The sequence below is a fragment of the Bufo gargarizans genome, chromosome 7 (genome assembly GCF_014858855.1).
Source record: "Bufo gargarizans isolate SCDJY-AF-19 chromosome 7, ASM1485885v1, whole genome shotgun sequence".
NCBI lineage: Eukaryota > Metazoa > Chordata > Amphibia > Anura > Bufonidae > Bufo > Bufo gargarizans.
Window position 1 is genome coordinate 6,940,664 of NC_058086.1, and position 13,696 is coordinate 6,954,359.

A 13,696-nucleotide genomic window follows, 5' to 3' on the forward strand; every position below is an offset into this window, starting at 1 on the left:
GATGTCAAACTCATGGCCCTCCAGATGTTGCAAAACGACAACTCCCATCATTCCCTGATAGCTGTAGTATGCCCAGGCATGATGGGAGTTGTAGTTTTGCAACAGCTGGAGGGCCACGAGTTTGACATCCCTGGATGTAAGACAGCTAGGAAGTTGTGTAGAGCTACTTTCTCACGTGTGGTGTTAATTCTGGTATTGAGATCCGGCAGAGGATCCGAATACCAGAAATAAATGGATCCGTTTTGATTTTACACATCAGGATGCATCGGTCACGTTAGGACGCGGTCGTGTGAAATCAAAACAGAAAAAACAGATCCGTCACTGAATACATTGACTTTCAATGGGTGACAGATCCGTTTTTGTAGGCTCCTAAAAAAAAAAAGATCCGTCACTATTGACTTACATTGTTTTCAGTGCCAGAACCAAGACATCCTGAACGGATCTCTTTCCATTCAGAATGTATGAGGACCATACGGAAATGTTTATTTTTCCGGTATTGAGAGCCTCTGCCGGATCTCGATACCGAAAACAACAACACAAGTGGGAAAGTAGCCTAACTTCTAAATGTAAGGCTACTTTCACACTTGCGAGATCCGGCAGAGGATCTCAATACTGGAAAAAAACTTTTCCGTATGGTCCTCATGCATTCTGAATGGGAAGAGATCCGTTCAGGATACATCAGGACGTCCTCTGTTCTGGCAGGACACAAAACCGCTGCAAGCTGCAGTTTCTTGTCTGGTCATAAAAATGGGGCAAAAAAGGGATCCGGCAATGAAAAAAATGTAAGTCAAAGGTGACGGATCTGTTGTTTTAGGAGCCTAAAAAACTGGATCCGTCACCCATTGACTTTAAATGTATTTAGTGACGGATCCACTTTATTTCACACCACCGCATCCTAACGGAACGGATGCATCCTGATGTGCAAAATCAAAACGCATCCATTTATTTCCGGTATTCAGATCCTCTGCTGGATCTCAATACCAGAATAAGGCTACTTTCACACTGCCGTTTCTGGGTCCGCCAAACGGATCAGTTCAGCCCCAATGCATTCTGAATGGATTCTGGTGTCCGCCTGGCGATGCGGAGCCAAACGGATCCGTCCTGACTTACAATGCAAGTCAATGGGGACGGATCCGTTAACATTGACACAATATTGGTGCAATTGTAAACAGATCCCTCCCCCATTGACTTTCCATGTAAGTCAGGACGGATCCGTTTGACTTAAGACTTTTTTTGACTGAGTTATGCAGACGGATCCGTACTGAACGGATACCAGCGTTTTCATTTATGGGTGCGGATCCGTCTGTGCAGATACCAGACGGATCCGCACCTAAACGCAGGTGTGAAAGTAGCCTTAACAACGCAAGGAGGGACAGTCCCGCTTTGGACCCAAGTCCCTCTGTGATCTGAGGTGTAGATTGGCATTACTGATGCAGAAAGTGTTGTCTGGTCCTCTCTGTATATTGTGATTACTTCATTGCTCCATGCAATTAGAATTTTAGAAAACGCAGCTTTTTACCAAGATTTCGGTGCTGAAAATCAAACGACGCACTAGATTGGAAATCCACACCACAGATCAATTTCTGCGGCACGCAGGTTTTGTAAAATCTCATCCTGTAATCCGCTGTGTATCCGTGCATGTCACTCTTATAAACCACAGCGCACTACAACTCCCAGCATCTCCTGTCAAACTTCAGGTTAATAACCAGGCCCAGAAGCCTTCCCATTACTGTTTTGTCCCTCAGTGAAATGCCGAGTTATACATTACACAAGGCTCTGAAACCTGCAACTACTCCTCCCAGCGAGTGCAGTCTGCTGCATGCTGGGAGCCGTAGTCCCTCAGTGTGCTAGTTCCTGTACAGTCATGTAAACTTCCTCTGTGACTTCTGTGCATTGGCCTGACCCTCCTCCCCGCCGGTACCTCCTTCCTCGCTGGGGTAGTTTTCCTGTCCCCTCCCAGGAAGTTTCTAAAAAAAATTCTAGGAAGAAGAAGGGAAAGGTTCCAATTTGTAAGAAGTTGGGGACTTTTCGGCGGAGCCATAAGAAGAGGCGGGAGGAGCGGGCTGTCCGGGGAGCGAGGAGGAGACATGACGGTGAGCCGGGCGCAGCTGGCAGGGAGGTCGGCTCTGGGGAGCAGCTACCTTCCGGTTCCTCCCCAGTGTCCTGTATCTCATCCGTGTATGGCAAAGCTGGGTGACATGCCCACCATTACAGCTCCTACAGGTGTGCCAGCCTGCTAGTCACCCAGTCCTATGTGGGTGCTGTGACTATGGCCCCTCTGTCATTCAGGTGGGTGCTGTACTGGTGGGCGGATGGTCCGGGAACTGAAGGGAGATCACACCCCCGCGTCCATCCAGTCTCCCTGTGGGAACGAAAGTGAGCGATCACTGATCCCCTCCCGCACTCGTTACCGGCGATTCCTCTGCCTGTGTTGGGCCTCGTTCACACTTTCATTTCTGTGAAAAAGTCTGTCAACCATCTGTGTTTGGTCCGTTTTTTGCCCTCTCTGTGTGTCATCCGTAATCCACGGACACTGCTAATCTAGAAAGTTATTTCTAAGCACCAGTGGTCAGTGAAAAAACGGACGCGCCATAATGCCCTTCGCAGGCTACTTTCACCCTCACGTTTTGGGCGGATCTGTCATGGATCTGCAAAACGGATCCGTTACAATAAGGCTACTTTCACATTGTATTATCTTTAACATAGCCAAGACTATAAGTCAATGGAGGACGGATCAATTTTCTATTGTGTCACAGAAAACGGATCCGTCCCCATACATTGTGTGTCAGAACGGATCCGTTTGGCTCAGTTTCGTCAGACGGACATCAAAGTGCTGCCAAACGTAGGACTTGTTTTGAGGAAAGCACATGGATCATCCATATGTCCGTTCCTCAGAATATATCTGCAAAATGCCGACCATGGACCCAGTGTTACTTGCTGTTGAAGTCAATGGGTCAGCAAAAAAATACGGACAGCACACGGACCGCATCCTGATTTTGCAGATTTGTGATATGTGGACCGTGAGATGGTTAAGGTCTCTGCGCAGATTCTGTGTGTAAACAGCATCTTATCCACATTTAGACATTGCAAGTTTTGGTGCAGAAACGCACGGAAATTTGTTCGGATCTAATGTGCGATCACCCACCCTTGTGTGCAGGTAGCCTTAGGGTTACACCACCCGATGTGACTGTGCGGCAGCTGCCTGAGCCTTAGCGGTCTGCAAATACCTAACTAGGACTGCACTGTTTAGTTGGGCTTTATTGTTAATAGCCAATTGGTTTTGAAGGTGCGGAGTGGGCATTGAAGGGGTTGACTGCCCTGGGAGCTGCTAACATCTAGTGTCCCAACTTGTGACCCTAAGGCCTCATGTACACGGCCGTTGCACGGGCAACATCCATGCGGCGGCCAGGACGGATCGAGACCCATTCAACTTGAATAAGTCCGTGATCCGTCCGCACCGTAAAAAAAAAATAGGGCATGTTCTATTTTTTTGCGGTGCGGAGGCACGGACAGAAACGCCACGGAAGCACTCTGTAGTGCTTCCGTGCCTCCGTTCCGCACCGCAGCTCCGGATTGCGGACCCGTTCAAGTGAAGCACACGGCTGGTGCCCGCATATAACGGACCCGCTGTTTGCGGGCCGCAATACGGCCACGGCCGGGCAACAGCCGTGTGCATGAAGCCTTAACATAAAAACCACCACTTTGGCTCAGTCCCTGCAGGAAGAGGAAGGTACCATGACCGCTGTGACCAGTCACAGGCCTCAGCAGCCGCATCAGTGTAAGGCCTCTTTCACACTTGCGTTGTCCGGATCCGACGTGTACTCCATTTGCCGGAATTACACGCCGGATCCGGAAAAAACGCAAGTGAACTGAAAGCATTTGAAGACGGATCCGTCTTCAAAATGCGTTCAGTGTTACTATGGCAGCCAGGACGCTATTAAAGTCCTGGTTGCCATAGTAGTAGTGGGGAGCGGTATACTTACAGTCCGTGCGGCTCCCGGGGCGCTCCAGAATGACGTCAGAGCGCCCCATGCACATGGATGACGTGCCATGCGATCACGTCATCCATGCGCGTGGGGCGCCCTGACGTCACTCTGGAGCGCCGCGGGAGCCGCACAGACGGTAAGTATACTGCTCCCCCGCTCCCCACTACACTTTACCATGGCTGCCAGGACTTTAGCGTCTTGGCAGCCATGGTAACCATTCAGAAAAAGCTAAACGTCGGATCCGGCAATGTGCCGAAACGACGTTTAGCTTAAGGCCGGATCTGGATTAATGCCTTTCAATGGGCATTAATTCCGGATCCGGCCTTGCGGCAAGTGTTCAGGATTTTTGGCCGGAGCAAAAAGCGCAGCATGCTGCGGTATTTTCTCCGGCCAAAAAACGTTCCGGTCCGGAACTGAAGACATCCTGATGCATCCTGAACATATTTCTCTCCATTCAGAATGCATTAGGATAAAACTGATCAGGATTCTTCCGGCATAGAGCCCCGACGACGGAACTCTATGCCGGAAGAAAAGAACGCAGGTGTGAAAGAGCCCTTACAACATGCGAGGTCCGGAGGACTGACATGGACACACTGGTGGGGGAGATGAAGGAAAACTGGCCTAGTTGTCTGTAGCAACCAATCAGATTCCTCCTTTAATTTTTCAGAGCTCCTGTGGAAAATGAAAGGTGGAATCTGGTTGCTATGGGCAACTAAGCCAGTTCTACTTTACACCAGTTTTGATAAATCTCCCCCAGCACAGACAGCACTCCAGTAATACTGGTGATGGGTTCGCGCATCGACAGGGAAATGTCCAACATCTCTATAGCAATGGATAATCCAAACCAAAGAAAATGGAGGCAGCGCTCCAACTGAAGTCTATGGGCCAAGTGAAAAATCACGGCTGGCATCCGTGTGTGGTCCATGTTTGGTCCATTTTTCAAGTGACAGCTGGTAGGAGATGCTCTGGAAATTAAATTTTAGCTGAGCAGTGTCCGTGGAATAAGGATGACACATGGAGGGCAAAAAATGGACACACAGATCCTTCACGGATGATGGATGGTTTATTTTTCACGGACGTCAGAAATGTGAACAAGGCCTTAGGATGGATGGCATCCGAACAGAACCCTCACCCATTCATTTCAATGGGTACGTGCACAATAGCGTGCTTTTCCACTGACCACCTGTCCCCTCAGCATGTTCACGTAGGACTGGTCCATTCAAGTCAATGGGTCAGTGAAAAAAAAAACTGACAGCAAAGGTACAGTGTCCTGATGGAGTCTGCTTTTCACTGATGGTTGCTGGGAGACTGTGTTTTCTTCAGTTTTTCTTCATGTGTATGAAAAACGGATGCAATCAAGATGGGAAAAAAACTGAAGTGCTGAACACAGACAAAACAGGCTCAACTTGCATGGAAAACGGTCATTTTTTTTCTCTGAACAGACCCTGACACATTGGAGATTTCTCAAACTGGGTAAAGTAGAACTGGCTTACTTTCCCATAGCAACCAATCAGATTCTACGTTTCATTTTGGACAGCTCCTTTGGAAAATGAAAGGTGAAATCTGATTGGTTGCTATGGGCAACCAAACCATTTCTACTTTACACCAGTTTGATAAATCTTCCCCATTCTGTATTGCTTCAGGTTAATTCTTTTTAGGGCCCATTCACATGACTGTATTTTTGGTCCGCATCCGATCTGCATTTTTTCACTTCACCTGTTCACTTTCGGCATCTGCATGTCCGTTCCGCAGCCCTGCAAAAAGGACAGACGTGTCCTATTCTTGTACATTTTGCAGACAAGAATAGGTATTTCTAACAAAGGGCGAAATGGCAGGTCTGCAAAATGCGAGACTTACATGGCCAGTATCCGTGTTTTGTGGCTCTGCAATTTATGATCCGCAAAAATGGATACGGTGGCGTGAATGAGTCCTTAATCATGGTAGTCTTAGTTGTGAGTAAGGCTACTTTCACACTTGTGGCAGAATGATCCGGCAAGCAGTTCCGGATCCGACAAAACGTATGCCAACTGATCAGTCTTAAAAATGCCCGATCAGTCAGAAAAATGCATTGAAATGCCCGATCAGTCTTTCCGGTGTCATCTGGCAAAACGGATCGAGCATTTATTTTTTTTCGCCTTTTTTTTTCGGTCTGCGCAGGAAGGACAGATCCAGGGCGAATACATACCTATGGAAAAAAATGCTGGATCTGGCATTCAGGCAAGTCTTCAGTTTTTTTTGGCCAGAGATAAAACCGTAGCATGCTGTGGTTTTATCTTTTGCCTGATCAGTCAAAATAACTGAACTGAAGACATCCTGATTTCTCTCCATACAGAATGCATGGCGTTATGCCTGATCAGTTCTTTTCCAGCATTGAGCCTTTTTTGATGGAACTCAGTGCCGAAAAAGAAAAATGCTAGTGTGAAAGTACCCTTAGGCTATTTTTACACTTGCGGCAGTGTGATCCGGCAAGCAGTTCCGTCGTTAGAACTGCCTGCCGGATCCGCCGATCTGGATGTGACTGAAAGCATTTGTGAGATGGATCCGGATGCGGATCAGTCTCACAAATGCATTGCAAGAACGGATCCGTCTTGTTTCTTTTTTTTTCTAATTTTTACCGATCTGCGCATGCTGGACCGGGAGGACGGATCCATCATTCCAGTATATTCCTATGGGGAAAAATGACGGATCCAGCATTCAGGAAAGTCTATTTTTTTTTTTTCGCTCGAGATAAAACCGGTACGGTTTTATCTTTTGCCTGATCAGTCAAAAAGACATCCTGAACGGATTAGGGTACTTTCACTCTTGCGTTTTTCTTTTCCGCAATAGAGTTCCATCACAGGGGCTCTATACCGGAAAAGAACTGATCAGTTTTATCCCCATGCATTCTGAATAGAGAGTAATCCGTTCAGGATGTCTTCAGTTCAGTCATTTTGACTGATCAGGCAAAAGAGAAAACCGTAGCATGCTACTGTTTTATCTCCGGCGAAAAAAACTGAAGACTAGTCTGAATGCCCATAGGAATGTATTAGTGCCGGATCCGTCCTTCCGGTCTGCGCATGCGCAGACTGAAAAAAAGTTGAAAAAAATAAATGCCGGATCCATTTTGCCGGATGACATCGGAAAGACGGATCCGGCAGTTCAATGCATTTTTTCGACTGATCAGGCATTTTTAAGACTGATCAGGATCCTGATCAGTCTTACTAATGCCTTCAGTTAGCATACATTTTGCCTGATCCGGCAGGCGGTTCCGGCGACGGAACTGCTTGCCTGATCTCTCTGCCGCAAGTGTGAAAGTAGCTTTACTCTCCATTCAGAATGCATGGGGATATGCCTGATCAGTTCTTTTTGGGTATAGAGCCCCTGTGATGGAACTCACTTTCCACTTTGCTCTGATCCTCAGCTGTGTCATGTTGTCAATCCTCTGACTCCAACTGACACAGTTCCTTATGTGCAGACGGGAAGTCAGTCTGACATTGAGGTTATTATATGAATGAAGAAACTGACATATTGTCAATACTTAAAGGAGTTATCCAGGAAAAGCTAATGATGACCAATCCTTAGGATAGGTCATCATTATCACATCTGGCACCCCCGCCGATCAGATGCCACACTCGCTAGAGCTCTGGCGAGTGGAGCCGGCTCTCGACATCTCTCCAAGCACAGGGCCATACATTATGTAGGCTTCAATGGGGCTGAGCTCCAACTAGGCCATGTGAGCAATGTACGGTGACGTCACTGACCTAGGAACTCTCACGGAGCGCCTAGCCTCTTCAAGCAGCTGATCGGTGGTCGTCCCAGGTGTCGGACCCCACCAATCTGATTTTAATGGGAACCTGTCCCCTCCAAAAACCATCCCAAGCAGCCAGCAGCGTGTTTCCGATGATCGATGAAGCAAAAGCTCAGAAAACGTCCTTTTATCCCCTGCCCGCTTAATTTTCTAGTCATGCTTGAAGTCAAGGGGACAGCGGCCTCCTTGCTTCAAGTCACGGTAACCATGCCCTCTTCCCTGCCCCTTCGCTGTGACTGACAGCACTTATGCACGAAAATTCGGCTGCCTTTGCCGAACAGCCGGCTGTCAGTCACAGGGGACGGTTACCGTGACTTGAAGCAAGGAGGCCGCTGTCCCCTTGACTGCAAGCATGACTAGAAAATCACGCGGGCAGGGGATAAAACCGTTTTCTGAGACTACTCTCAGGTACTGCTGGCGGCTTGGGATGGTTCCCTTTAATGACCTACTCTGAGTTCAATATTATCTCCAGGATAACCCCTTTAACACGCTGTGTCAGTTGGAAGGTCAGTGTTGATCACATGACACAACTGAGGATCAGAAAGGAGCAGAAAAGTCATAACTAGGGATGAGCGAATCGACTTCGGATGAAACATCCATAGTCGATTCGTATAAGACTTTGTTCCAATACTATACACAGCAGGAGCTCCGTTCAGTATTAGAATGTATTGGCTCCGATGAGCCAAAGTTATTGCTTCAGGAAGTCTCTCGAGACTTCGGGTAATAACTTCATAGATTAATTTGTACTGTGAAAAACCATTTCCTGAGCTCTGGTTCGGTTCCAAGTGGTACTTGGAAAAGGCCGAAGCACCACCAGGCCCCGTTGACTAAAATGTGACTCGATGGGGATCCGGCCTGTTTCCAGCATTAGTGCTGGGATTCGGCTGGACAAAAAACGTTGCTTGCAGCCGTCTTTTATGCCAGAAAAATGTACCTAGCTTTTCTTCGCTAAAAAACGTACTCCCCATTATAGTCATAGCGACCTGTTCCGGTCAGTTATGTTATTTTTATCATTGTGCTCCTAAAACGGGTCAGAACAATGGAAATCAGTAGTGCAAGTGTGAAAGAGGCCTAGTATGGGTTCCATGATGTTGAAGTAATAATAATAATTTATGGGTTGCTACCTGTAAACCTGACGTGATTATTAATGGGGTTAATTATTGATATGGCTGATATCAGAGCCCCATTAATAAGGTGCGGTTTAACATCATCATTAGAGACCTTAATCTTCTGCACAATGACATTACTACTCCTGCCGTGTAGTACTGGTATTTCCAGGCATTGCACAATAACTTACTTTACATCTGTCATTCATGGTTTTCATGTGGTTATTTCAGTTTTACTATGTTTGCCCATCCCGTGTGTTTTGTGTGTGCTGTCACCCCAGGCGTCTTCCATTCTGATGAGTCTCGCCTGTCTCTTTCTCTCTACAGATGTTTCTTTGAGATTCGCTCTTCTGCCGTACACGGTGTATGTTAGCGTTTGTTGTGTGCTTTACTTTGCTCCCATTTCTTATGTGGCTGTCGTGGTACATGGTCCGCCCGTACAGGTGCTTCTGCTAACCCTGTTCTGTGGTGGGACTCCATACTTTGGAAAGCATGATGGTAAAACTCACTATATTCATGAATGTTCGGAGACGTTTTTTGACCACGTCTCTGTTGTTTTTAGAACGTTTGTACTGTATATTTATTTTCCCACTGGCAATACAAAAGGGGCAGCTATAATAAAATAAAACTTAACTTTTAATAAATGGCATCTAAAAAGAACACAAAAATGCACGATTAGTACAGAAATTGGAACAATCTTACCGGTATGCTGATAATTCAATTGGCACATGAATACCGGACTGGTTGGGTTGATGCCGATGACTGGGGAGGTGGGATGGTACAATGTACATATCCTGTCCCTACCTTTCTCTGTCAGGTCTATTATGCCCTAAAGACCTCCTAAATACGGAGTCATCGCCCTGACAAAAACAGCCCCGTCTGGAACCTTGCCCTATTGCCAATCCCTAAAAAAAAACCCTACTAGGGGAAGTTGGGGAAGGGACTACCCGATATCAGTCAATACCCTAATCCAAGCCTCAAACAAATCAAAATATATATCAGAAAAGGTCCAACGCGTTTCGTCTTGATGGGTTCCCCCCTGACTCATCAGAGGACGAAGAGCAAAAATTGAAAAGGGAGGGCCGGTAGATCGCCCTACTACCTCAAAGTGTAGTAAATGAGGCAGTGTGACAAGTTCACATGTGTCTGACGGCCACATTTACTACACTTAGAAGTAGTAGGGCGATCTATCGGCCCTCCCTCAGTGTAACAGTGACACCGTACCACAACTCTGGGGATTACTGGGCATTTTATCATTCTTCACCTTTTTCAGTTTTGGCCCCTTATCCTCTGAGTCTGGGGGAACCCATCAAGACGAAACGCGTTGGAACTTATTTTGAGACCTTTTCTGATATATATTTTAATTTTTTTGTTTGAGGTTTGGATTAGGGAGGGTATTGACTGATATCGGGTAGTCCCTCCACCAACTTCCCCGAATAGGTATTTTTAGGGATTGGCAATAGGGCAAAGTTCTGGACGGGGCCGCTCTTGTCAAGGTGATGACTCCATATTTAGGAGGTCATTAGGGCATAATAGACCTGACAGGGCAAGGTAGGGACAGGATATGCACATTGTATTATCCCACCTCCCCCGTCATTAGTATCAACCCAACCAGTCCGGTATTCATGTGCCAATTGAATTATCAGCATACCGGTAAGATTGTTCCAATTTTTGTATTTATTGTGCATTTATGTCTTCTTTTTAGATACGATTTATTAAAAGTTAAGTTTTATTTTATTATAGCTGTCCCTCTTGTGTTGCTAGTGGGAAAGTCCATAAGAGAGCATAGTACGAGTATACCATCATTTACGCGTACGTTGTCACACATTTTGAGATTGGTTTACTGTGTATTTATTACCTTAGACATCTGAAACCCCGTCCTGTCATCACCATTGATACATGAGCCCTATAGCATGTGTTGAGTTGTATTAACCAGCTGCATGCTGATTTCTTTTTCTTTTTGCTACCTCTGGCCCCTGTATCCGGGTGAGGTATTAGGTGTCTGAAATCCTTATGCTGTCTCAGGGTAGTCTCACTTTACGCCAGTCTCTCATGTGGTATTCACAGGGTGAAACCGAATCTGCCATATCCTTCGGATGTCTCTCTGCCCCCCTTTGCCCTCGAACCTTCGGGACTGTGGCCAAGGGGCGGGTGTCCCCAGCGTCCCTTCTCATACAGACAACAGCCTTGTAACTGGAGATGGAAAGGTTTGGAGAGAGGGACAGAACTAAATGTCACATAAGGCTCGTGTCCCGGAGATCTAGTGGGAAAAAAATAGAAAGCGAGTCATCTCAATGTATAGATAGAACGCCTCAAGATGTGTAGCACTAGAGTATATAGGATAATTACAAGAAACGGCCAGAGCAGGCGAGCACTGTATACTGTAGGCCAGTCCTTGAGGATGTGACAGATTTCTTATAGTGCACAGCTAACATCTTGTGGCCTCCTGCTGCCATGACAGAAGAGTTGCGTTCCAAGAAGGACATCTAAGCATGAGATTGAATTAGGACACTGGTGAGGTGGTGAGACGCCCCCATGTTGCCCAGTAATGCGCCTTCTGCATCCTCGGAGCGAGGTGCCAGCTCAGACCTAGAGGTATGACATCTCTGTCAGGCATGGACAGCTCTTATCTACCCCGTGTCTGTAGAAGTGGCCTGCTGCATCCCTGTTATGTGCGGTCTTTGCTGTTCATCACTCCACCCCGTGCTTTATGTATTCACCTGTTCCGCTCTTCATCTACCACTGATGTTCAGTTGCAGTCTATGTGTGTTTTCTCTCAACAGCCCGACCTGCTGAACTTCAAGAAGGGATGGATGTCCTTGCTGGATGCAAATGGAGAGGTGAGTCTATAGCTGTGTGTTGTGCCTTTATCATTTGGTCAATCTAGAAATGCAGCCCAGTTGTGTTGGTGCCATGGCCCACTGTACAGACGTTTGCCCATGTCCACCCGGACTGTGGAAGCATCTGAGATCTATGGACAGGTATATGGAAGCGTAGTGTGTATGTGTTCTGTACAGTTGGAGGAGGTTTGTTCTTTCATGTTATGTTTGCTGTATCACTTTCATTGCCAGTTTACAAAGGTCTTCTCTGCAGCCATCGCCAGTAGGAGTAATGGATAATACAAGCTGTCAGTCCGCACTAGATCACGTCTATATGGCAGGTTTTCTCACTGCACATACTTGGCGTGTCTAGGAGAGGAGCTGTGTCTGGTTGCAGTGTACACAGAGGTGTATAGAGGAGAAGATAATGAGGATGGTGATATGTACTGGAAATATATTTCTCCTTTTTCATAGTGGAAGAAGCACTGGTTTGTTCTGACCGACTCCAGCCTCCGGTATTACAGAGACTCCAATGCTGAAGAGGTAAGGACCTGTTTTCTGAATCCTTTAAGCAGACGTATTTCATATCTTTTTCTGTAGAAGATGGTTTGCTGAATGTTGACTTTGACAGCTCTAGAATATCAGAAGTTTATAGCGAGGAACTTATGAAGCTCTGTACTCACAAAAATGTAGTTTCTTTTTTAATGTCGCTCTCGGCACTTTTCAACAGTGGGTGTGGTTAACTAGGTAGGTTAACGGTCTCGCTTCAGCAAGATGGATGACTAAAACCGCTCTAGACAAGTGTTATTCGTAACCTCTTAAGGACGCAGTCTAGTTTAGTGCTTAAAGGGGTTGTCCAGGATTAGGAAAACATGGCTGCTTTCCTCCAGAAACAGATTGTGGGCTGCATTGCAGCTCTGTTTCATTGACTCCAATAGAGCCACGCTGCAGTGCAAGACACAACCAATGGGTAGGGGTGGTGCTTGTTTTTGGAAGAAAACAGCCATGTTTTTCTAATCCTGACCTGGATAAGCCCTTTAAGGATGTGGCAGGTTTTTTTTTTTTTTTCCAAGTTTTTTATCTTATTTTTCCATTGGCACGGAGGGCTTGTTTTCTGCATGATGAATCTTTGGGGCACTAGTGTGAAAAAACAACAACAATGCGATTCTGCTATTGTTTTAACGTTTCTTTAGTGTTTGAAGTGCATTAAAATGACATACTGACATTATTCTGTGCAGTAGTATGTTTGTTTTATTGCTTTAGAAAAGATATATATATTTTTTTTAATCCTTCTTTTATTTTTCTGCCAATGAACTTATGTGAGGGCTAATTTTAATTATTTTATTTTTTTTGCAGGGTAAGCTATACGGTAGTTTTAATCAATACCATTTTGGGATACATGAAACTTATTCATCGTTTGATCGTTCATTGTAGCATTCACTACACACGAAAAATAACATGATATTTTAAAGGGGTTCTGCAGTTTGTTTAAACTGAAGATCTATCCTCTGGATAGATCATCAGCATCTGATCGGTGGGGGTCCGACACCCAGGACCCCACCGATCAGCTTTTTGAGAAGGCAGCGGTACTCCAGCAGTGCTGCGGCCTTCTCACTGTTTACCGCAGGCCGAGTGACGCCACAACTAGTATCAACTGGCCGGCAGTTCACATCCCCGACATCGACAACTGGATGGCCGACTTCCTCAGCCGGGAGCGTCTCTATCCCGGCGAATGGGCTCTTCATCCACAAGTTTTTCTAGCCATCTGTGAGCGATGGGGTCGGCCGGACGTGGATACCATGGCCTCCCGCTTTAACCTCCAAGGTCAAGTACTTTGTCGCATGGTACAAGGATCCAATGCCCCTGGTGTACGACTCCCTTGTGATTCCGTGGAGTCAGTTCACGTTTCCTTACGTGTTCCCTCCTCTTTCCCTCATTCCACGTCTCCTCCAGAAGATCAGGTCCGAAGGTCTGCCAGTCATTCTCGTGCCCTCCCCC

The 13,696-nt window shown here is 46.4% G+C and overlaps 1 protein-coding gene across 4 annotated transcripts in view; it reads left to right on the top strand.

The window, feature by feature from the left end:
- The first annotated feature begins 1,750 nt into the window (after positions 1 to 1,750).
- Positions 1,751 to 13,696, top strand: part of LOC122943922 (TRIO and F-actin binding protein) — a 45,946-nt gene continuing 34,000 nt past the window's right edge. Inside the window, exons 1-4 of one of the 4 annotated variants that reach the window (XM_044302056.1) lie at positions 1,751 to 2,093; positions 9,207 to 9,243; positions 11,663 to 11,719; positions 12,173 to 12,241. In XM_044302056.1, the coding sequence (XP_044157991.1) occupies positions 11,693 to 11,719; positions 12,173 to 12,241 (96 nt within the window). In that variant the 5' untranslated portion in view covers positions 1,751 to 2,093; positions 9,207 to 9,243; positions 11,663 to 11,692. Of the gene's footprint in view, positions 2,094 to 9,206; positions 9,244 to 9,315; positions 9,378 to 10,614; positions 11,475 to 11,662; positions 11,720 to 12,172; positions 12,242 to 13,696 lie in introns of those variants that run through there. The other 3 variants (XM_044302054.1, XM_044302055.1, XM_044302053.1) reach the window with 3 other exon arrangements.